This window comes from Balaenoptera borealis (assembly GCF_965194805.1).
Source record: "Balaenoptera borealis genome assembly, chromosome: 20".
Classification (NCBI taxonomy): Eukaryota; Metazoa; Chordata; class Mammalia; order Artiodactyla; family Balaenopteridae; genus Balaenoptera; species Balaenoptera borealis.
The window spans coordinates 47,420,263-47,445,861 of record NC_138879.1 but is presented as its reverse complement, the minus strand read 5'-3'; the positions used below and the strand labels follow the sequence as shown (position 1 = coordinate 47,445,861).

The 25,599-nt window shown below is 43.9% G+C and overlaps 1 protein-coding gene across 2 annotated transcripts in view; it reads right to left on the bottom strand.

Annotated features, from left to right (window-relative positions):
* Nucleotides 1-25,599, bottom strand: part of VPS53 (VPS53 subunit of GARP complex) — a 125,469-nt gene that overhangs the window by 91,248 nt on the left and 8,622 nt on the right. For both annotated transcript variants that reach the window (XM_082370608.1, XM_082370609.1), the window contains 3 exons: nucleotides 24,506-24,572; nucleotides 3,685-3,771; nucleotides 271-386 (listed from right to left, as the gene is read on the bottom strand). In XM_082370608.1, the coding sequence (XP_082226734.1) occupies nucleotides 271-386; nucleotides 3,685-3,771; nucleotides 24,506-24,572 (270 nt within the window). The remainder of the gene's footprint in view (nucleotides 1-270; nucleotides 387-3,684; nucleotides 3,772-24,505; nucleotides 24,573-25,599) is intronic.

Here is a 25,599-nt window from a genome sequence, read left to right as displayed (position 1 = left end):
TGACCTCTGCTCTTGAAGTCATTCTCCGCATGCTTTTTGGGCCCCTTCAGACTCCCCTGCCCCTCAGCTCAAAGTCTCGGGTGTCTGTTACACGTTGAGCACCCGAGGGCACAAAGCCAAAGTGGTGACTAAACATCTGAGACTGCTTTGCAGGAAGTGGGCCAGGATGATGAGACTCTCCTGGCTGAGAAGTAAATAAACCTACGGTGCCATCTCCTCTGTGACACGTTTATTTCCCGTGGATCCGAAAGGGACCGCTGACGTGCTTACTCGAGGGAATCAACACCGCCCGCCAGCATGTGCAGGTGGTTCAGCGTCGTGATCGAGGTGGTCAGGTGGCGTTTGGCGTGATCTAACTGCTTGATGTCGCGGGTGATTTCCTTCACCTAAACAGTGAAAAACCACAGGAGAAAAAGGAGGAGGGTTAAGACAGACGTCAACCGGTCTGCAAGTGGCCTCGGGAGACAATAATGCAAACGAAATAGGGACAAACATGCCTCGCATTAGCCCTTGGAGAAAACACAGGTGTCCTCCCAATACATACTCAAAATAATTTCCTATCAGCCCGTTTACATCTAATTTGGCATTTCTTCAGCAGACTTTACCCAGGGTTACAAAATCCTCAGTTGTGAGAATGAAATGAACTTTATTCTTCACCCCAAGTAAAGTGGAGTGAGCCACAAAGTAATTGAGTATGGAGCACACGGTGTCCAGGAGCCAAGGACGGCGGATCTCCTCCTGAACAAGGTCAGGGAAGTATGCCTTCTGGCACCGGGGTTTCTAGGTTCGGTACAAAATGGATAGCATAGTATGAGTCAGCTAATTCTACTGAGATGGGCTTTATTCGTGGATCTAGGGTTTATTATCCAGTCTCCAGAAGATTTCTCCTCAAATCTCAAGAAGACTGAAATGTAACCCCCGCAAAGTAAGCTTAACATGACATCATTAAGAGCAGAGTCTTCAGGGAGACAGATGGCAATCAGGGGAGTAAAATTCCACCAGTGTTGATCCAGCGGGTCCAAGAGAAAGAAACTCTGTAGCTGGGAACGTAAGTATGTTTCAGTCACTAGAAAAGTACATTCAGTAGTGAGGTGGGAACAATTCTCCACCTTTACTAACCCTAGGCGGACTCTTCCACTAAACTGCCTGAGTCCATGCTGAACAAGAAACTTTCTGAAGAGCAATTTGGTTCCCCAGGCTCTATGACACCCGGAGGGAAGGGAGCACCCTGGATACCAGGCACAAACATCCTAGTTACTGGAAACACAGGTCTCCCATTAAAAGTGAAAAAGTTAGTTAAATTCACATGACCTGATTTTTTAGAATCTGATCATCCTGGGTAGAGTTATGAAGTAAAGGTCACGACCTGTACAGCTCAGATCTACACCCACAAACCCGCAAGGCTGATCTGGATCCTAGCAGAAAAAGCCTCTTTCACGGGGACTTGGCCCATCAAGCCTGCTCTCTCTGTGACCCTCAGCCCACCAAAATGTCTCTATTTCTATGGTGGGGGTTTGGGGAAGAGGTGAAGAACCTACCACGCCTTTACCAAATAACTGAGTTTCGGGGGAAAGATGATCAAGAATGATATAATAAACTAGATATAGGAGTTCGGCCTTATAATCTAATCACCCTTCCAACCCTGAAATAAATCATCATTCTCTTTCCCACCAAAAAAGAAAATCCCTGTACCTCTTCCTGGGTTCCTTAGCTCCAGCACTAGCATCAGGGGTCTTGAACTACTGTTGTAAAAGTCAGCGTCATCTACCACTCTTCTCGTTCCTGCAGGTCCTGCATCATTAGTCAGTCATTAAATTCTGAACATTCTTCCTCTGCCTCATCTCAAGAATCTGTCCTGCTCCTCCTTCAGGTCCTCGCTGCTTTGCCCCGGAGCTCACTGGTCCCTTCACTCCCAGTGTTCCCCATCTCTCCCCATCACACACCCTGTGCTTCTCTAGACAAACCCAACTTCTTGTTATTCCCCAAATAATTTAGCCCTTAATCGCAGCTCACGCAAGGGGTGCTCAGGCCAAAGTCACACGAGACCGGTTCGCAAAACAGAACGCTGGTCGTTCATTTACCTTAACTGTTACCCCTGGGCAGCCAAAAAAGGACAGAACAGGACATGGCAGGTTTGGGAGTCAGACAGTTCTCGGGTTGAATCTCGGCTCTTCCACTCACCGACTCGGTGTCCTAGACCAAGTGGCTTAGCCTCACTGAGTCTCAGTTTCCTCACTGATAAAATGGTCAAACATAAAAATAATAATGAGAGTAAAACCGAGTTCATAAGGCTGTTGTGAAGCCAAAGTTAGATCACTTGTATAGAGGAACGGGCACAGTGCTCGGCACAGTGGAAGAGCTCCACAAATATCCTCTTCTTCCCTTTAGCAAAGCGCTGTCTGGGGAAGCAGATTGCTTTTTTTTTTTTGGCCACACCACACGGCTTATGGGATCTTAGTTCCCTGACCAGGGATCAAACCCACGCCCCCTGCATTGGAAGCGCAGAGTCCTAACCACTGGACCGCCAGGGAAGTCCCAGACTGCTTTAAAATAGAACATCTAATGGCGTTAGGAGCGGTCTACTCACACTGTTACTGCATCCCCCCTCGGCTTGAAGAGGGAGCGTGGTCCAGACTAGCAGATCAGAATCCTAAGTGCTCACCGAATCTCCACAATTCTGTGATGTACACACAAATATTACCTCCACTTCACAGAGAGGCAACTGAGGTACAGAGGGGGTAAGTAACTTGCTTAAGGCCCCCAGGGAGGAAGGAGAGAGGGTGGATCTGAAGGCAGGCGGTCTGACGTCAGAGGCCATGCTGCTCACTAATGGTATCCAAGTGTCCCCTCTCCCACCCCACCGCCCCACGCCCTCCGCTGAAGCCGGGCCCGCCCCCGCCGCCTTCCACAGCCTGTCCAGTCTTGCCAAATGGCCACTGAAGAGAACTGAAGGGTCCATGGGAGTGTGACCTCGGATCTGTTCTTGAGTAGATTATAATAAGATGTAGGCAGAGAAGTCTGGGAGGGTTTAGGAGTTTTTATAACCAAAATGAGTAGGGGGAAAAAAATGACATTAATAATATCTTTCATTCATTAAGCAACTAACCCCAGCCCAGTACTATGCTCTGTGCTCTTCATACGTTGAATTCTTACAACATCCCTCTGAGGTAGTTATTATTCTTATTAAGAGTGGAAGAAACTGGCGGGCCCCTCGGTCGGCGGAGGCCTCTGAGCACATCACCCGAGGGCAGCACTGCGTAGAGGGGGAGCTTAATCAAGCCCCTCAGCACGTATCACAGGCAGGATGCGGCCCACCTCCCAGATCCAGGTCCAGTTTTCAAGCAATGCCAAGTCACATGTCATACATCTGAACTGAGAAACACGTGATATAAACAACTGCTAGAGACAGGAATCCAAAATGACTAGGAAACTATTTTGGGGAAAGGAGAAGAAGAGAACTTTCCCTGTTTAAAAACAGGGCTGCAAATACAGGGCAGCAGAGATAGTGAGTCACTACATGTCTAGCGGCACCTCCTGAATGGATGTCGTCCCAGGGCCAGCATTGGAGACGTGGGTGCTGTAGTTGGCAGGAAGAGGGAGAACAAGTCTATTAACTAGTATGACTGGACGAGAAGCCAACTTCCTCTTCTGGCGCAAAAATGCCAGGAAGAAACCGAAACTCACCATTTGCTCCGATTTTTCTGCTTTGTCCTTGATATCTTTGATTTTTCCAAAGAGTTGCTGAATCGCTTTCTGGGCCTCTTCAAGTGCCTAGAGTAAGAGGAATAAATGAAAAACAAGGCAGCACCAGTCCCTACACTGTGATCAAGTGCAGCCTCAGAAGAAAATGCCTAAAGCTCTCTTGCTTCGTTGCACTTGCATTGACAATTTTACCAGACCTGAGACCTAAGCAGCAGCGGCAGAGGGAGTCCAGCATTTGGATACAGGCAAATAAAACACTCAGAGTTCTTGCCAAGTTGCATCATAAAGTTTTAATTTAAAAACTAAACTATTTCCCTCTATATCAGTGATTACTACACATACTGATGACAACAAATAAATAAGACATGCACATCTGTGTGTATGTGTGTGTGTATGTCTGTGTGTGTGTGTGCACGTATGCAGTAACCTTCAAAAGCCTGAAGAGAGACACAGGCGGCTCCAAGTTGGGGGCAGGGGAAGCTCTGGGTTTTGAGATTTCCAGAAGATGATGCCTTCAAAAAAAAAAAATCACAGCTGTGCACGGGGACTCCAAAACCGTGGGCAAACCTTAAAGACATTTGTAAGTACCCCACTTGGAAACCAATGAAATGAAGTTAGAAAGGAATACTTACACCTAACGGTGAGCTAAATGTTTCCACTGAAATAAAAACCAACAAAGATGGATGCCACCCATTAAAAGCATTACAACCCACAGTGGTAACTGCGTGAGTCTGGGAAGCAGTATTAGGGGAGGGGAGAGGGCGCTCAGCCGCACACGTGAAGAACACACGTACTGGTGAAAGAGGCAGCGGCCAAAGAAGAACTCCCACTTCATTTCATTGCACGCACTTTATTTTGGATTTAAGAGTGGACTGGGGACTTCCCTAGCGGTCCAGTGGTTAAGACTTCGCCTTCCAATGCAGGGGATGTGGGTTCGATCCCTGGTCAGGGCACTAAGATCCCACATGCCTCGCGGCCAAAAAACCAAAAACATAAAACAGAAGCAATAGTGTAACAAATTCAATAAAGACTTTAAAAATGGTCCACATCAAAAAAATAATAAATAATAAAAAAAAAAAAAAAAAAAAGAGTGGCCTGTCCTAACATGGCTTCCCGAGCCCTTTGTAAACGTAATGCCAAGGCCAGCATCGCCCTAGAGCTGTGTGTGGCCATCTGTGCCTGCAGGGGGGAAACAGCCGGCCTCCCTGAGGACACCCTGACAGAGGAAAGACAGCAAAGCTGCGACATGGGGAGAAAGTCAAAAGCCCTGACAGAGTTATTTGAACCTCCGCCTTCAGCAGAACCCAGCAGAAGAGCTACCTCTAGACTGTGAACTAACACGTTTTCTTTATGGCTGAAAAACATCCTCAAAAAGCAAACTTAAGTCTGCTTCTGCTGCAGGAAGTTCCTTCCTTGTTGGAAGGAGGGATTGTATCTCCCTGTCTTTCCCGGGTTTCCGGGAGGCCCACTTCTCCTGATGCCGGGACTCCTTCCTTCCCCTGCAGCTCCTCGCCCTGTGTGTGGCTCAGTCCCAGACAGAGCGTTCTTCTGACCTTCTTCATCTCTGGGATCTGCAGGGGTTTCACGCCTGGGAACAAGGATGCCGATCTGCTGCGTGTGACTACGTTACGGCTTCCTCTGCCCGTTTGTTGCCAAGTCTGAGGTGATGCTAGTCGAATAAACAGCGGCTCACACCACCTCCTGGGACAGGCAGGGAGTGGGCGTTTGCTCTGCTGGATCGCTTCACTTATATCTACCAAGGCTGGGGAGCAAAGAAGCTTTTATACTTGTCATTTCTGCCGCCCGGACAGAGGTATTTTAATCATCAGAAGGTTTGGTCTTAGAACAACAGTTGGCATTGCTATCAGAGACCAAAGTCCGTAACTTGGGAAGTTTTACCTGAAGAGTAGTAACCAATCAAAAGGGGCAACGGAATGGAATTGGGTCTCACTGGCAGCCCCTCTCACACCCATTCCATCCCAAGAGGGTGCCTCACTCACCAACTGCTTCCTCTCTGCTTCCTACCATCCTGCCTTCCTCACTCCCAGATTCAGCACCCCCAAAACAGTTGTGGTGCAGTGAGAAATCCCGCCACTTTCCAGCCAGAAGGCAGGAGTTTGAGGCCTGTCTCTGCTGTCACATACCAGCAGGACAACCTCTCTGGGGATCAGTTTCCTCGTCTGCAAAGTGGTGACGATGCCACCTACTTCAGGTGTTGTTGGGAAGACTCAATGACATAATAGGTGTTGAAAGCTACACAGATATTAGGTCTATTTCCAGGGCTTTTGACCAGCCTGGGCAAATGCATGTTTGCACCTAGGGATACATACATATATATCAAGTGGAGATATCAAGATGGACATATGAGTCTGGAGCTTGGAAGAGAGAAACCGAAATTCAGAAGTCATCAGCTTATAGATGATACTTAAGTCTGTAGGACTAAAAATCACCTAGGAAGAGGGTACAGACAGAAGAGAAGAGAAGAGAAGAGAAGAGAAGATGGCCCAGGGCTGAGCCCTTGGACACTCCAATGTTCAGCAGTCTAGGAGAAAAAAAGGAGGGAGGAAAGATGCAAGAGAAAAACCACCAGTGACAGGAGAGAAAATCAGGGACTATGGTGTCACAGAAGCCAAACAAAAGTGTTGGAAGGAAGAGGAAGAGTGATTATGTCTTACATTGTTGAAAATTCACATAAGATTAGGACAGAGGATGACCACCAAACTGGACACCAGGGAAGTCGTTGATGACCTTGACAAGAGTGATTCCAGTGGAGACAGTGCGTGTGAGAGCAGGGGCCAGCAAATGATGGCCTCGGGGCCAAGCCCAATCTGCCACCTGTCTCTGTAAACAACAACAGCTTGGATCACACCAATCCCATTCGTTTAGGAATTGTCTGTGGCCACTTGCTCCACACGAAAGCAGGGATGGGTAGTTGTCAGAGACCAGATGGCACATAAAATCTAAACTACTTACTACCTGGTCCTTAATGGAAAATGCTTGCTGACTCCTGGTATAGACTATTTTTTCAAGAAGCTTTTATTGTGAGAAGACAAGAGAGTAAACAAGAAGAGGAGAAACTGATTGGGGGGTGGGGGGTGGGTAACGGGACAATTACAGAAGAGAAGGACTTTTTTATAATGTTCTTGAATTGTTTACTGTTTAAGTACCAGCTCTCTAACAGGGCTGTAAGTATCCTTTAGAGTGTGGCCCAAGGATATGAATGGCACTCTTAGATCCCCTACGGTTCAGGCAATTGCCCATTCTGGTGGCCAGAATGACAGGCCCAGCTGATAATTAGTCTCAGTATAAATTACCACTAGCTCCTTCTCACTCCAAAAGTGACTCTGATGATAAACTGTATGATCACCTCAACTACAGCATCTAACCAAAGCTGGAGCACAGCTGGAACTCGACAAATATTTGCCAACAGATTAAAAACATCGTGGGGCGCTTCTCAGAAGAGTAGCAGTGCTGCGGGTACTGTTCTGGATGAGGCAGGCCGACACCCACGGCTTTCCCTAACTCCAGGCACAACGGTAAGCAGTGGTTCAAAAACACAGCATCAGGGCTTCCCTGGTGGTGCAGTGGTTGAGAGTCTGCCTGCCAAAGCAGGGGACACAGGTTCGAGCCCTGGTCTGGGAAGATCCCACATGCTGCGGAGCAGCTGGGCCTGTGAGCCACAACTACTGAGCCTGCGCGTCTGGAGCCTGTGCTCCGCAACAAGAGAGGCCGCGATAGTGAGAGGCCCGCGCACCGCGATGAAGAGTGGCTCCCTCTCGCCGCAACTGGAGAAAGCCCTCACACAGAAACGAAGACCCAACACAGCCAAAAATAAAAATTATAAATAAATAATAAATAAAAAATTTAAAAAAACAACAACACAGCGTCACACTTTCTGCAACTGTTATCTATTTGGCTAATGTGGAATCTAATGCTCCTGATGCTGCCAGTGGTGAGTGAATTCTAACCCCCCGGAACCTTCTAAAAAATGTTGCCTCATGGCACGGAAAAGCACTACAGAGGCCCTTGCCGGCAACTGCTCACCTTCTGGGGCACAGCTTGCATGAAATTCTGTGATCTTGTTGGCCATGTCATGGTATAAGGATGTGCTGATGGGACTGTAGCCATCATCTTCTGGCCAAACACTCTAAGACATATGACATTCTGCTAAGAAAGGCAAAAAGGGCCAGTTCTATACTTAGATCTCAGGGCTGAAGAAGTTTCCACGATCCTTTCTCAGCGAAAGGGTTTCTATCCCTATTTTTCTCTTACTCTCCATCTGGCATCCTACCAGAACTGTCTCTGCTCAAGGTACCACTTTTTTCTTTCAGCAAACAAGTAAGACTCACACAATCTTACATTTCACAGTCTTAAAGAAAGACAAACTGTCTGCCAGATTTTTTTTTTCAGGCTGGAATACCTTCACTTGTTATAACAATGCACTGAAGTCGAGGAAATTTAATATAATTCACTTTCCAGAGTCAAAAAGGTTCTTCTGAAGCATTCATTCCGTCAGCAAGTCCATTCTCAACACACACCCTAATATTTGATATCTAATGTCTAATAATCAATCACACAGGAGGAGGAGTGTTTTGTAATTGGAAAAATCATAAGACCTCTAAAAGGTTAAGATTTTATTTTTAAGTAACACTAAAATACTTTTATACCTAATCAGAAAATGTGCTGAAAGAAAGATTCTGGCACTGTCCCTAGACACTCTTTAAAATAAAATGTGGCTACTTTTCCATTCCAGGCTGTACGTGGATTAAAAACAGAACTAATCACCCAAAAATGTCTGCTTTCAATCCACCCTTACTGGAGTTTCTGAATCGAGCACGGGAGTGTGGCTGCAGCCTGCATGGGAGGGTGCTATTAGGAGGCAGTGACTGTGGTCGTCCTCTTCACTAACTCAAATCCTGCAATCAGAGGATGCAAGGCGACCCACCGAGCTGACCCAGAAGGCTCAGCAGAACCAATTATGCTATCTCTGTATTTTTGTGCATCATTAACCGTAACCGTTATTCTTAATTTTCCTTGCCTCCTGAAGTAGACTCTGAACAGGCTACCAAAGCCACACTAGGTCACGTGTGCAGAAGATAAGCAGCATGGAACCTCGCACAGACCCCACTGCTTTCTTCTTCTTTCATCTCTTTTTTCTCCCCAGAACTGTGTCGGCCACCTGTGTAGATAGAGCGGATCCCAGCCAATGGAAATGCCTTGAGAAATTAACATCCCCTCTGGCTCTTCGATGCATCTAATTTTGCAGTCTGCTCTATGAGAGAATTATATTGCCTTTATCCTGTGAGCCCACGGGCAGCCTTTAAGAGATTTAAAACTGAGATCCCATTTGCTGCCACTACAGGAAGGAGGAAGAGGCTGCTCATTTTCAGAAGAACTAATATGGCATTCTGTTCTTTGAAAAAAAATAAGGTGCTAATATTCAAGGTTACTGGGAAGAAAATGATATTTTCCCACTTATTCTGCTATCATTTCTGTGGTCCAACTTTACATCTGTCTGCCGGTTCCCTTCCTATTATTTGGAAAAACAATGCACTGTTTTAGTAAAAAGCAGGGGTTTTTTGAACCAGCAGACTGGGATTCGAATGCCGGCCTTGCCACTTACTGTGTGATCTCTGGTAAGCCATCGATCCTCTAGGAGGCACAGACTCATTTCTAGAACAGGGACAACAGTCCCAACCCAGAGACTTGTTGTTAGGAAAACAGGGCTTAGCAGTAAACACCTTGGGTACTGTTTACTCAGTACTGCCTTCCTCCCAGGAGTCTTCCTCTCACTGTGTTCTGAGTCGCTGTCCCAGAGGCACACCAGGCCTAAGCTGGGCCACTTGGAGCTTTTCTGTGATTTTTCAGAAAGAACTGGGAAACAAAGTTTCTCTCTCTCTGGTGGTGGCATCCCCACGATGTGTAATTAGGTTAGATAGTAGGTGGTCTCCAGGTAGAGACAATGAAGCCGACACCCGGACAGAGACACAGACAGAAAGACCCAGAGCTGTATTCCAGTGCCGCCTTCTGCTGTTTGAGAAGCCCAGCAGAGAAACCACTCTTTCACAGACTGACTGTTCAAAACAAGACACAAGAGACTTCCAAATAATCCCCCTTTTGCCTATGCCAGTTTGAGCTGGGATTTTGTCTTCTGCAGTCAAGAGAATCCTGACGGAGGACGCAGCTCATAAAAGGGGTTCACTAAATGGTAATTATTAATACTATTCCCAGATCTCCCAGATAGAGTGTGACATTTCAGATGAGACTGCCCCTCTAAGAACCAAAGGTTGTCGACCCGTATTTTAGCTTTGCAAGTAGGCTGGTTAAGTTCAATATCTGCAGGCACACACACAAGAGTGGCTCATGGATCGGAGGGTGGTCTCCTTGAACCATGTTGTAAATGAGCCATTCTCCAGGGGAAAAAAAAGTTTCGATCTTTTGTTCGCCCCGTCAACAAAAACTGAGTGCCTACTCTATGTACTAAGCTAGATACGGAGAGAAAAAGATCGCAGATGGGGACATGTCTTTAAAGAGCTTGTGAGGGATATGTAAGAAACAGAAATAACTAGAAGATGAGAACGACAGAAAGAAGTATGAATGCCAGGATCATTTGGAAAGCAAAGGACTCTGCAAAAATGTTGCTGAGGGCGACCACATCTGATGAGCCCTAAACAAAGTGCCCTGTGACATCCACTAAAGGCAGACACCTACGGGTAAGTAGTCTCTATTTATGGAATGTCCCTTCTTTTGACACTACTGGCTAGCCTGGCACCACTGAGAGCTGTTGCTATGGAAACAAGGCATCCCGGCTAGAGCAGAGGTGCTTTAAGAACTCTCCCCGCAAAGGTGCCAAACAGGAGCAGAGGCTCCAGGAATCTCACCGCCATGGACGGCTGCATGTGCACAGCATCACGCGTCTCTGTGTCCTCGAACACACTAGGTACCTTCCAGGCCTGGCAGCCCCGGTCCAACGCCAGACGGGCACCCATCAGAGGCAAAGCATTGGTGCTAACATTAATTCCTCCACAGCCCATTCAGAAACCTTGAGTATAAAGGGGCTTTATTTAAAGCACAGATTTCTTTCCAAGTTTGTGAACCAAAAGAATGTAAAGGGCAAAAGGAGTAATTCTCACCTTATTTGTTAAAATGCTCTGTTCCACCTGTTACTTTAATTTACGATTTCTGCAAACCACATCCACTGAAAATGTGAACCAAAGAGTTCATTTTTATTGTTTTTAGGAAACAAGCCAGAAATTAAAATTGTAAGACAGGGCTGGGACACAAATTCAGCAGTACCCAAACAAGACTGAACATTCAGATTTTAAAGTTCTGCTTATATCTGTTATCGCCCGTAACTTAGAATCTGTTCCTCCTGAAATAGCGGGAGTGGGGAATGCACTCATGCACAGCCTCCTTTGATGAAAGGTAACCCCTGAGGATGAGCGCATTTAAAGCAACAACTCCAAATGGAGCTGGAGAAGGAAAAATTCAAGCAAGAGTCTCAGTTGCTTTGCTGAATAAAAGGTACAGAAATGCAATACTGTAGAAAATGGGGGCACATTTAAAGGAACAATCTGCCTGAGTTTAACAAAGGACTATGTCCCGCAAATAGCTAGGACTTCCCAGTTGCCAAGTGAAATTCAAATCCCCCATTGTAGTCACTCAGTAACTCTCATCTATATTATGGGTTTTCATTCAGGGCTTCATTTGGGGTTGACTTCTGGATGTTCCTTCAGCTGCTTTTTAGAGACACCTCCTGTACCAAAGCCCTTCAGGCTATGGCCCACCTTGGGGTTTCATCTGGATGACTTTCTGTTCCTGTTTCACTTTCCTTCAGGATTGGGTCCCATGTGTTCAGGACCACAGGTGTGCGGTGAATGCTCAGTTCTCTCCTTCCCTCCTGGAGTTCCTCTCTTGGTCCAGTTTCTTCTTCAGGCTGAGAGGGGCCCAGCTGGTTAAGGAGGCCATAGTCACTGTCACTGTTTGGATTCCCTTGTGAACCAGTTAACTTTTCAGGTTCTACAGTAGAAAAACAGTGGCTCCCAAATCTGCTTTTAAAGTTTGTCCCTGTTTAAAAAGAGAATTTGGTATACACAGGGATGGCCAGATCAGAAAATCTGGACCTGTGATTAGCTCACCCAGTGTAATTTGGGGCAAGTCACAGAACCTGTGTGAGCCTGTTCCTACAGCTGTAAAATTGGGAGAATAACATCTATGTGGCCTAATTCACATCTTTGGAGGATGAAGTAAAGTAATCGATGCAACAATGTTTTGCAGAATGTAAGATAAACATGTTTATTTGCTTTTGTCTTGTTTTTAGGGGGGTTTTTTTTGGCTGCATCTCGCGGCTCGTAGGATCTTAGTTCCCCGACCAGGGATCAAACACAGGCCCTGGAAGTGAAAGCGCTGAGTGCTAACCACTGGATCACCAGGGCATTCCCCAAGATAAACATATTTATATTGTAATAAAACGTAAGCACTATATATTAAGACAAACAAATCAAAATGTACCTTCTGCCTAAGCAACTCAAAATGTGTCTTTGCTTATAGTGAATCAATCAAGAATGACACATTAGTCTTCCAGCAGTACCTTCTTCATTCTAGAGATCTGGGTAACTACAGGGCTGACAAGTGTACTGGAACTTGACCACAAGATGCTAATCCAGAAACCAAAATCTCCAAATATCAGAATCTCCAAGTATTCGATGGAAAAAAAAAAAGTATAGCACTTGGCTTAGCATAAATGATATTATCATATGAATAATAGTTGGCTGTCTGTCCCTACTGTTCTCATGTGACTGAGAACAAGAAAAGTTCAGAAGTATGACAAGAAGACAAGGGGGAGTAACTAGGTCGGAGATGGGGTAAAGACCCCTCATTTCACCTCTTCTGTTTTATAGAAGATGGTATTTGGACCATCAGATTTACCTATCAGTAAGTATATCTGTAGAAGAAACATCCCCCTTCTGGTTGGGGGCCATTATGAGAGTGACACTAATGTAGTCTGCCCAACATGCAAATTCTAGGTGTCACATACAATGCCTAGAGGTGAACATAGCATCTGCTCAGAGGGTCCACAATATACCATGGAAACAAAAATCAGAAATCCTGGCATGTGATCCAATTCTACATGAATGACCATAAGTGTCTTGTATATTTTAGAGCTTTGATTTAGACAACTATAGAACACCAAACCAAAACAGACTAAAAAGGCATTATCTCTGGTTTGGCAAAACTAATCTCCTTCCAGATGAGACCTTAGAGTCCAAATTAGAGTGAAGGAAATTTTACAGCTATGTTACAGACTCCTGAAAATAGGGATTTATGAATGGAAATGTTGACAGAACCACCACAGAACTGAATTCATGCTGCTCAAAATTCTATATTTCCATGGATGAAAGAAGGGAGAGAAAAAAGGAGGTCAAGTTCTTACACGAAGTAACATAGTTTCAAATTCCCATCCACTGTTCAAACACACCTGGATGACTTACCCTGTCAAGGATCTAAAACCCAGAAAGCTTCATCTTGTCAGCAGCAATACTGCAATTTTTCTCATGGGCAAACTCAAACTAAGGGTGGAATTTTCCTTCCATCACTAACAACCAGCAGTCAAAAGCAAGAGTAACCTGGGTAACAGCCAGAGCAGCTACAGTCGTGATGAATGGCATTTTCCTCTTTAGATGCAGAGACTGTAGTTTAAACTTGTGACTGCCCTTAACATGGGAACAAGCAGATTGCAAAAGTTATGCTTGACCTTCTTTCTTGGCTCCTGTAGAGTGCCAATGTACATGGAGATGGCTCAGAAGAATAATAAACTTCAGTGTTCCTCCTTGGCAATACTATTTTCCTAAAACCATTTTCAATAATCATGTTGCACACAAGTGGGACTTGATGTGTTTCTAAGGTCAGGAAGGAAATAGTCCAAATGCTGGACATGCTAACTAAAAGAAATCATCATGGTATTTTCTTTTTCGGAGAAGGCAGCAGCATTATTATTAGGTACTGAACACAAAAACTTAAGCCTGTAACTAATCTGAAACACATCGTCTGTATGGATTAAATGAAGACAAAACAGGCTTGTCTAGAGGAAAAATATATTAAAGTTCAGAACAATATGGAAAAAAAGTCTCCATTTCCATTTAATGTGAAGGAGATTAAATATTGAAATGATTAAAAATTACCATATGATCCAGCCATTCCACACCCTAGGTATATAGAGAAAGGAACTGAAAGCAGGGACTCAGATATTTGTATGTCAGTGTTCATTATGGCATTGCTCACGTCCATCAACACATGAATGGATAAACAAAATGTGGTATACACACGCAATGGAGTATTACTCAGTTGTGAAAAAGGAATGAAGTTTTAGAACAGGAATGAAAATCCCAGATACACATACCAGGACAATACACTGTGACCCAGAAGGTATTTAAGGTGGGTTAAATATTAAAAACAAAACAAAACTAAGCTAATCATCAAATGGAAAAACCATATTTAGATTCCACATATAAGTGATAATACACAGTATTTGTATTTCTCTGACTTATTTCACTAAGTATAATATCCTCCAGGTCCATCTGTGTTGTTGCAAATGGCAACTTTTCATTCTTTTTTCAGGGCTGAGTAATATTCCATTCCATATATATATATATATATATATATATATATATATATATATATATATATATATATATATATATCACGTCTTCTTTATCCATTCATCTGTCAATGGATACCTTATGTTGCTTCCATATCTTGGCTATTGTAAATAATGCAGCTATGAACATTGGGGTGCACATATCTTTTCGAATTAGTGTTTTCATTTTCTTTGGATATATACCCAGGAGTGCAGTTGCTGGATCATATGATAGTTCTACTTTAAGTTTTTTGAGGAAGAGTGCTAGATTCTTAAAGATTGGTTGCAATGTGGAATCTGAAATCTTATTACTGAACTTCTGATACTATGCTACATGAAAATCCACTGGTCAGTTGTGCTTTTGCCCAAGATGCAGAAAGCTCGAGTGTTGCTCTAACATTAACAATGAGAAAAAAAATAAACAGCAAAATCACAACATTTCTTGAACCCATCAGAGAGCTGAAGGCAACCAGGTCTCCTGAAATCCGAGAGATGGGGACACCCAAGAACCGTTTCATATGTGGCAGAGCCTAAGAGGAAGATGCAGATGCTATCCCAGCGGACAGGAAGGAATCAACTATGGTTTTTAACAAATTGCTAAGGGCCAAGTGTGGGGCTAGTGCAACAGCGTGGAACCTCTGGGAACTGCATAGTCGGCAGTTTGCACCCCTCTCAGGCTCGTTTCCAAGACCTGCACCGGGTGCTCGTGAGAAAACCTGCAGGCAGAGGGGGGAAGACCAGAAGGAGCCTCCCTTTGGGGTGCAGATGTGCAGGAGATTAACGGGCACTGTAGAAAGGCTGGAAGCCTTGATAACCTTCACCCTTGCCTGAACCCACCTCTCTAAAGCCTTAAAACTCTGAGTGAGGGGCGGCCTGGCAAATGTCCGAGGTAAGTCTTAAGGACAGAACAAGAGAACAGAGCCTTTCACTACCTCTGATGCAACAATTCTGGGCCTCGGGTGAGCTGTGCTGCGACTTCCATTCACAGAGAACAGCACACCGGGGGGCAGTAAGGAGGCTTTCAGAGCAAGGAAACCTACAGGTGCTTCAAAGCAGGGTGGTAGGGATGGAAAGGAGTGGAGCTGATGGAAAAGCCACAGGAACTTGAGAAATGCCCGGATGCACAGAATTAGGAACATGGATGTTCCAGTGGTTTCCTCATCACCAGCAGCAGCAGTATTACTGCCATTTGCTAGACAGGACTGAGCCTGATGTTGTGCTTGGTGTTTTGAAATAGTTAACTCGAATCCCCACCGCCCTGAAGTAGGTATTATCATCTCCATGTCCCAGATGAAGAAACTGAGGTTCGGAGAAGTAATTTGTCCAAGGTCACCCAGATAGAGAGAGTGGCAGGAGCCAAACTTTAAATCCAAGGCTCAGGGTTTTTCATTTGACCAGGCTGCCATCTAATGTCACATTAGGGACAGTGTCCAATTCCCCCAATCCTTCGAGAATCCAAATACAATGCTCAGTCCTGTACATAGAGGAGAGAGAAGATAGCTGTCTGGATTCCCTACAGATTGTTTAAAAATGAGAGACCTTAGAGGACAAGTGGCAGAAGGTTCTAATATGCAGCAGACATGTCCTCCTGCCTAAAAGCACTATACAGGCTCATGGGCGATAAAAAAGATGAAGTACAGTGACAAGACCGCACCTAGTCCCTGTAGCGCTCGATACTGGACATTCTATGAGTCCTTGCCTCAACGACAGCCAACAGTGCACTAGGAACAGGGGAAATGGAACACTCACTTGGATGCAACTTATCAAATAAAAGCAAGCCAACCCTGACCTCTGCACCAGATGGAAGAAATCCTGGTTGGGGAATGGCGGAGAGTCCCAGTCAAAACCAGGGACGCTGGCCCCTGCAAAAGACTCAACTACACCCTGACTCCGGCACTGCCCCACTGAATCACGAGGCGTGCTGCACTCCCAGGCCATTCTCACACCTTAGCAATTGCTGAAGTTCATTCAGTGTTGTCTGCAGTCTGAAAAATATAATTCAAAAAAAATCTAAAAGAAACCAAAAAATGCCTAACCATTCTCGGTCACAAATGGAAAAATTTGAGCCTACATTTTAAAAAGCTCACTTGCTTTAGATTTGGTATGTTTCAGTAGGAGGAAGCAAGTGACAGTTGCCTTTTTTTTTTTTCCTCCCCAAACTATTTATGGTCCCTCTACTACTTTAAAGTATTTTTTTAAATTAAATTAAATTTATTTATTTAGTTGTGCCAGGTCTTAGTTGTGGCAGGCGGGCTCCTTAGTTGCAGCAGGTGGGCTCCATAGTTGCGGCTCGCCAGCTTCTTAGTTGTGGCATGCGAACTCTTAGTGGTGGCATGCACGTGGGATCTAGTTCCCTGACCAGGGATTGAACCCGGGCCCCCTGCACTGGGAGCATGAGGTCTTTACCACTGTGCTACCAGGGAAGTCCTGGTCCCTTTACTACTAAGTGCCATTTATTTTCTTCCATCGATGGGCTTCATTTTCCTCCCAAAGAAAAGATGAGAAAGGATATATTTGAAATGACGGAGGGGAAGATTCAAGCCATATTGCAAGAGAGCTGACAATTATAAAGTGATAATCCCACATGATGAAGATCGGTGCTATACTGCGAAGTCCGTCTACCTAGTTCAGGGTCTTGGAGAGCACAATTATTTTTGCTCTAAGGCCTGACTCAGACGATATACTAATTTTGAGGTTGAAAAGCAAAGAACACTTTCTCCTTGGAAGGCAACATGCTTTGCTGATTTAGTTAATAAATCTTTACGATATCTCTATGTAAAAGAGAAGAAGGCAAGTATGATTAGCCTCCTTTGCTGAGGAAAATGAAGAACATGCAAAAATTAAGAAGCACAGCCTTGAACGGATACCGAAGACCGGAAAAACAATCCTTTGTCTCCTGGGCCTGGCACTTTGTACTAAAGTGAGGATAAGAAGAGAAAAATGAGAAGTCTCTAATAGCATGCCACATGACTCTGAACCCATCCTGGTCAACCTTTTTATATGCAACTTGAATGAAGACATAGAAGGCCCATCTGGCAAATCCGCTCATGATAAATGGAAAGGTCATCAAGATTCCAGAAGGTCTCAACAGGCTGGAACAATCAGGCAGAACTGGCAAGATGAAACCAAGAGTGAGACACATAAAGTCCAGCACTTAATTTCAAAGAATCCCTTAAACAAACAGAAGAGGGGGGAGTTTAAAAGCAGTTTGTATGAAAAAAATATTGCAGATATTGCAAACTGTTGGCACACAGATGTGTTTCGTTTGGCCTTTGAAGTATTTGTGAACAACGCTAAACCAACATTTAAAAATTGGGGAGACTCACGTAAAAATCCAAATTTCCGGCTTCTCTTGAAAAACTGATAGATCTGGCAAACTCCATGTCTGTGCTTAGACATGACAACCGTGGGTGAGGAATGAGCGGTGGCTCTCTCCTTTAGACAGGGCATCCACTCCCCCAATGGATGCCCGCAGTTGCGTCCTGGCCTGTCAGAGCCATTTAGGTAACTTTCTTAGCTCTGTGGGCACCTCTTTGCAACTCTTGACCTGGAAGTTTCAGATACCTGACAGCTCAGTAGAGGCCCACCGTGTGATACACCTGACAAAAACTTCACCCAATCCATGGTAATGGAAGAACTGTGTCACAGACTGCTTAGAAAATCTAGAAAAATCAATGAGTCTTCTCTCCAGACATATGTCTATTCATATAAAAATTTACAATTAATTTGTGGGAGTTGAAAGACCCCCCTGAACTCCCAGTTCCCAAGTTAACAAGCCCACTCTAGAACAAGGAGGTAAAGTGTCCCACTGTATGTTCACACAGTATGTCTACCCATGGCCAGGAGGGATGCTGACAAACTTCAAGGCAACCAGGATGATAAAGGGTCTGAAATCATATCGTAAAGCTGAAGAAACTAAGAGTGGTTAGCCTAGGAAAAGGAATGCTCGGAAAGGAACATAATATCCATTTTTAATTTTAGAAGCTATAATAAGGGACAGGGATTAGGTCTATACCTGTCCAGCTGGCAGAACTAAGATCAATGAGAAGTTACAGTGAGGTCTATTTTACTATTTCAATTCGGTGTAAGAAAAAGAACTTTCTTACAATTAAAGCTGTACAGGGGACTTCCCTGGTGGCGCAGTAGTTAAAAATCTGCCTGCCAATGCAGGGGACACGGCTTCGAGCCCTGGTCCGGGAAGATCCCACATGCTGTGGAGCAACTAAGCCCATGCGCCACAACTACTGAGCACTTGTGCCACAACTACTGAAGCCTGTGTGCCTAGAGCCCATGCTCTACAACAAGAGAAGCCACCGTAATGAGAAGCACACGCACTGCAACGAAGAGTAGCCCCCACTCGCTGCAACTAGAGAAAGCCCATGCGCAGCAACAAAGACCCAATCAGCCAAAAAAGTAAATAAATAAAATAAATATTTATTAAAAAAATAAAAATAAAAAATAAAGCTGTACAAAACTGGAACAGACAGTCCTGTGGAACAACAGAGTAGTGAGTTCCCCATCGCTGCAAGAATACAAGCAGAAACAGAATAATGAAACGTCAGAGATGTGATAGAAAGGATTCCTGAACCGGGTGGGAGGTGGTTCTACAATTATCTAATGCTTCTTCCAAATCAAAGTTTTAGTGAGCAGAGCTGAAGATGGCAATAATAATTTTCTTCCTCTCCCAAACCTTAGTCTTGCTGTGATGCAATAGTTAACATTATAGCCAATCTCCACACAAGACACTGAAGGAAACCCAGGAAGGAAGCCCCACGACTGATCCTCTCTTGGCGATTCTCAGTGAGCTGACTAGGAATTGATAAAGGTATGGCTGCTCTTGAAATTTCACATGCTAACTTTTTCTTCTTCTAACTCACTCCTCTATTTGCCTCTCTTTCTACCTCTGTTCAAGCTGTCCATTTTAATTCTTGGGAAGCTGTGTAAGTTTCAAAGCGTTATCAGCTCATGTACTTACTGAATTGACTCATCCACAAAGTTTCAAACATGTGGGCATTTAATTAAAGCTTTTGCCTGATGATTTCAACAGATAAAAATGGGGAGAATTCTGTGCTGGATTAATTTTGTACAAGCACCACATTCTGGTTAGAAAAGGTCACGGATTAGACCACTTCAAGTCCGCCCCCATAGGAGGTGGTCGACATTGAAGGCTCTCCAAAACCTGCAGCAGAGTGCTAACCAGGCGGCAGGTGTTTCAGAAATTTCGAGAAACTAAAGAAACTGACTCACTGTGTCTTCAATTTCTAAATCACTCCCTCTCCACAAATAATTTTTGAGTCAGAAACACTGCTTTCCAAAAAGAACTTTTCTGCTAAAGACGTCTTTTAAGACACCACAAATGTGAAGTCAACACTTTCCCCTATTTACATGGATTACAAAGCATATCTGTTCAAGATGCACACAATCAAGATGAAATGTATAAAAGGAAAACTTCCTTTTGTCCATATTACTGCTCAACCCTTCTGAGTTGTTCCCCAGAAGCTTCGGAAACAAGCTCTGAAAGCGAACCTTTCCTCCGTTTCAGGGAAGAGGGGAAACTGGGGCCTCTTGACCTATAAAACTCAATATTTTGGAACATCCATAATTCTCCCGAGTCCATGCCAGTCATATGGAGTCTCTCTTTAGCAAACCACTGGCCAGCTGGGGTTGGACAGCAAGGCTCTCACCCCTAGGAGTTGACAAGGATGGGACTCAAAAGCTCCCTGGAAAAAAAAAAGTCTCTCCTTCAGCTTGCATTACAAGTTGTTGGAAAACACAGATGGAGGAGATGACAGGAAAAGCAATTACTTCTTCTGGGCTTCCTTTCTGTCTGGATGCTAAGGAGACGGATACCAAATTCCATCACAGATTGAAATGCTATCTAAACATTCTTGAAAATGTGGTCTTGCTCTCTGAAATATGGCCTGCCTTTGCTGCAGCAACCTGTAACCTATTAACATGTGAAGGTAGAGAGGGCCGACCTTCCTCCAGGCTGCCTAATTCTGGGCCTGCCTCTCCAACAACGCTCGTTTGTGACCACAGGTTAAAACATAAATAACTAAAAGATATATATATCTACACAGCATGACCCAACAGAAAGTCCTGATGAATCATTTATTTTCACATTCTTGGAATTGTAAATACCTGAGACTCTCTGAAGTATTTCAAGGTTTCTAGTGAGCCTTTCTAAATATAGGTGGAAACACACTAAACAGTAGTGTTATTATTTCAAATATTACTAAGCTGGGACTAGTCATAAACAAATCAAGCTTTAAACATCTTTAAAGGAACACACACACTGGTCAAAATGATGTTTTATGGGAGAGGCCTTTTGTTTATTTACAAATAATAAATACTCTCCCACAGACCTAATATTCAATACAGTTGAATAAAATGTTATTGCAGGTGGCCTATGTGTTCTGAGAAATGCCAAGATAAGGAAGATACAGCTTTTGCCTCAAGGACCTTATACACGAGCCAAAGGGACAAGATGTATTCACTGATAAGTCAAAGCAGATCATGAAAGCCAAATCAAAAGCACGGGCGCAGGACTGTGGGGGTTCATGGACAGAGAGACTGTACATCTAACTGATGGATACTGGGATCGATTTTCTCATCTGTGAAATGAGAGGAGTGGACCAGATGAGTTCCAAGTCCCTTCGGGTTCTAAAATTCTGATTCCTTTGGTATATACCATTGAGCCAAACAGAAAATTTCATAAAGGAAGTAGTATTTGAACTGGGTATGATCTTGAAATGAAGCTACTGGAAGAAAAAGAGGAGAGAGAGCATTTTAGGCAAACAGAAGAACATAAGCATAGGTCCAGAAAGCAAAGGGCATGCTTGGGAGAGCGCTAGGCTTCCAGTGTGGATGGGTCACAGCAGGGGACAAAACTGGAAAGGTAGACTGAGGCCTTCAATGCCATGCAAAGAAGTTGGATTTAAGTTGGTAGAGAGCCCACGGGGGTTTCTGAAGAGGTAGATGACATGACCAGACATATATTGGAAAGTGAAAGAGCAGAATGGGGCTGGAGTGTTGGCCGGCTACCCTGTTACTCTTTGTTACGTCTAAGGGCCCTATTTACACAAGCCTCACCTGCCAGAGTGGTGACGCTTCATGGGAGAGACCTAGATAAACAAAAACCAAAGCAATAAGGACTAAGAACCAAGCAAGGCCAGGAAATAGGATCAGCTGCAGGAAACTAAGATGTCTACACACAAATATTGATGACGACTACAAGGAAGATGGTAGACTACTTACAAACAGGCCAACGGAAGATGACGAGTAAGAGGAAAAAGAAAGTCGTAAAAATGTAGGAAAAACAGAGAAGCGGATAAAACTAAACATATAAGAGAAAAAGAAAAACACATATATAACACCTGTGAGCTACTAGAGGAAACCAGAATATGAGAGATCATAGGACTACACACTACCCCCATAAAATCTGGGCAGCATAATGAACATTTAAAAAAATTGGCTATACACTAAATAATGTCAAAACAGGACAAATAACAGAATTGAGAGGTGCACACAGCCGACCTAACTGAATGACTGCTGAAGAGGGCAGGCCGGACACTGTAAGGGAAGACTAGACAGGGCACGATCAGCACTTCTGTAACGAAAGCAATTCCGAAATAGGACGTCTAAGCAGAAGACTAGAATCCAGATGAAAAGGAAAAATGGTTAACAGATAACATCTGGCCCCCCAGTCACTGAAGAATACCTCTTCCCCATACACTGCTTCTCCCCTTCATCCCCTTCCAACAGCCCTCCTTAGCTAGATCCAAAAAGAACTATAAAACTTTGAAATGAATTGACAGTTACCTGCTAGGCAACAAAACTAGGTATGAGGAATTATAGCTGTGTCAGGTTACTACTATCTCTCTCTGGTTCTTTTTTTTTTTTGCAATATACCAACTTTATTTCCATCTTGATTTCAAAAAAATTTTTATTGAGGTAAAATACACATAACATAAAATTTACCATCTTAACCATTTTTTATTGTACAGTTTCATTGACCTGTTGTGCAACCATCACCACCATCTATCCCCATAATTCATCCTGTAAAACTGAAACTCTACATGTATTAAACACTAACTCCCCGTTCTCCCCCAGCCCCTGGCAACTACCATTATACATTCTGTCTTTATGATTTCCACTACTCTTAAGTACCTCATATAAGTAGAATCATCCGATATGTCTTTTTTTGACTGGTTTATTTCATTTAGCATAATGTCCTCAAGGTTCATCCATGCTGTAGCAGATGTCAGAATTTCTTTCCTTTTTTTTTTTTTTAATATTTATTTATTTGGCTGTGTCGGGTCTTAGTTGCAGCACATGGGATCTTCATTGCTGCATGCGGGATCCTTAGTTGCGGCATGCGGGATCTTTAGTTGTGGCATGTGGGCTCTTAGTTGCAGCATGTGGGATCTAGTTCCCTGACCAGGGATCAAACCCGGGCCCCCTGGATTGGGAGCACAGAGTCTCAACCACTGGACCACCAGGGAAGTCCCCCCCCTTTTTTTTTTTTAGAATTTCTTTCCTTTTTAAGGCTGAATAATATTCCAATTATGTACCGACCATATTTTGCTTTTCCATTCATCTGCCAATGGACACCTGGGTCGCTTCCATGTTTTAGCTATTGTGAATAATGCTGCTATGAACATGGGGGTAACAGGTATCTCTCCAGGACCCTGCTTCCAATTCTCTTGGGTATATACCCAGAAGCAGAATTGCTGGATCATATGATAATTCTTTTTACTTTTTGAGGAACCACTGTATTGTTTTACACAGCAACTGTACCATTTTACATTCCCACCAGCAGTGCACAAGTATTTCAATTTCTTCACATCTTTGCCAACACTTGTTGTTTTCTGGTTTTTTGATATTAGTCATCCTAATGGGTGTGAGGTGGTATCTCATTGTACTTTTTTTTTTTAATAAATGGTGGGTTTTTTTGCAAGAGAAACTATGTATTTATTAATTTTTGGCTGCGTTGGATCTTCGTTGCTGCGTGCGGGCTTCCTCTAGTTGCAGCGAGCGGGGGCTGCTCTTCGTTGCGGTGCGTGGGCTTCTCCTTGCAGTGGCTTCTCTTGTTGCGGAGCACAGGCTCTAGGCACATGGGCTTCAGCAGTTGTAGCTCGCGGGCTCTAGAGTACAGGCTCAGTAGTTGTGGCACATGGGCTTAGTTGCTCCGCGGCATGTGGGATCTTCCCAGACCAGGGCTTGAACCTGTATCCCCTGTATTGGCAGGCGGATTCTCAACCACTGCAACACCAGGGAAGTCCCACTCTCACTGTACTTTTGATTTGCATTTTCCTAATGATTAGTGATACTGAGCATCTTTTCGTGGGCTCATTGGCCATTCATATTATCTTCTTTGGAGAAATGTCTATTCAAGTCCTTTGCCCAGTTTTTAATCAGGTTGTTTGCTTTTTTTTTGTTGAATTTTAGGAGTTCTCTATATATTCTGGATATTAATCCCTCATCAGATATATGATTGGCAAATATTCTCTCCCATTCTATAGGTTGATTTTTTACTCTGTTGATAATGTCTTTTGACACACAGGTTACTGCTATCTTTTGCAGCAACAAAAGTAATATGAGGGACTTCCCTGGTGGTCCAGTGGGTAAGACTCCGTGCCCCCAATGCAGGGGGCCCGGGTTCAATCCCTGGTCAGGGAACTAGATCCCGCATGCGTGCCACAACTAAGAGTTTGCATGCCGCAACTAAGACCGAGAGCAGCCTAAATAAATAAATATTTTTAAAAAACACGAATATCAAAATCCCAACAACTTAGCAGATAGATAAAAGCAGCAACCTTGTTGGGTCACAGTACACAAAATAAAGGAGGGCTCAGAGATGTCCGACATTAAGGAGAAAGACAAGGAAACTTTGGTTTTCTCATTTCAGCATGCATTTCACCCTGGACCTGGGTGAGCTGTGCTACAATATATGCTTCTGGTCCAAGGGACGCTGAGTCCCTTGGCTGGTCTGGGCAGCCTCCCCCTGCTACTACTGGGACAAGTCATGCAAGTTTCCTGCTGTGGATGGGACAGATCAGTTAAGGAAGTACTCTGTAAGCAGGCAGATCGATATTTCGGTCACTTGGTTGTGGGGTCTTGAAGAAATCAGGGGATATATTTAATACAAAGGAAAAAGTTACTTACTTGCCGGCCATCCTGCCCCACATTTGTTTGACCTCTTACGACAGTTCGAATGTTGTCATCCAGTCTCCTAGCAAAAAAAGTTAAAGGATACAAATCATTAAAATATCTCGATTCCTTCAAGACGAAAAGACAACCCTCAAAACGGGAGAAAATATTTGCAAACGAATCAACGGACAAAGGATTAATCTCCAAAATATATAAACAGCTCATGCAGCTCAATATTAAAAAAACAAACAACCCAATCCAAAAATGGGCAGAAGACCTAAATAGACATTTCTCCAAAGAAGACGTACAGATGGCCAAGAAGCACATGAAAAGCTGCTCAACATCACTAATTATTAGAGAAATGCAAATCAAAACTACAGTGATGTATCACCTCACACCAGTTAGAATGGGCATCATCGGAAAATCTACAAACAAATGCTGGAGAGGGTGTGGAGAAAAGGGAACCCTCTTGCACTGTTGGTGGGAATGTAAATTGATACAGCCACTATGGAGAACAGTATGGAGGTTCCTTAAAAAACTAAAAATAGAACTACCATATGACCCAGCAATCCCACTACTGGGCATATACCCTGAGAAAACCATAATTCAAAAAGACACATGCACCCCAATGTTCATTGCAGCACTATTTACAATAGCCAAGATATGGAAGCAACCTAAATGCCCATCGACAGACGAATGGATAAAGAAGATGTGGTACATATATACAATGGAATATTACTCAGCCATAAAAAGGAACGAAATTGGGTCATTTGTAGAGACGTGGATGGATCTAGAGACTGTCATACAGAGTGAAGTAAGTCAGAAAGAGAAAAACAAATATCGTATATTAACGCATATATGTGGAACCTAGAAAAATGGTACAGATGAACGGGTTTGCAGGGCAGAAACTGAGACATAGATGTAGGGAACAAACGTATGGACACCAAGTGGGGAAAGTGGCGGGGGGGGGTGGGGGTGGGGGTGTGATGAATTGGGAGATTGGGATTGACATGTATACACTGATGTGTATAAAATGGATGACTAATAAGAACCTGCTGTATAAAAAAATAAATAAAATTCAAAAATTCCAAAAAAAAAAAAAATCTCGA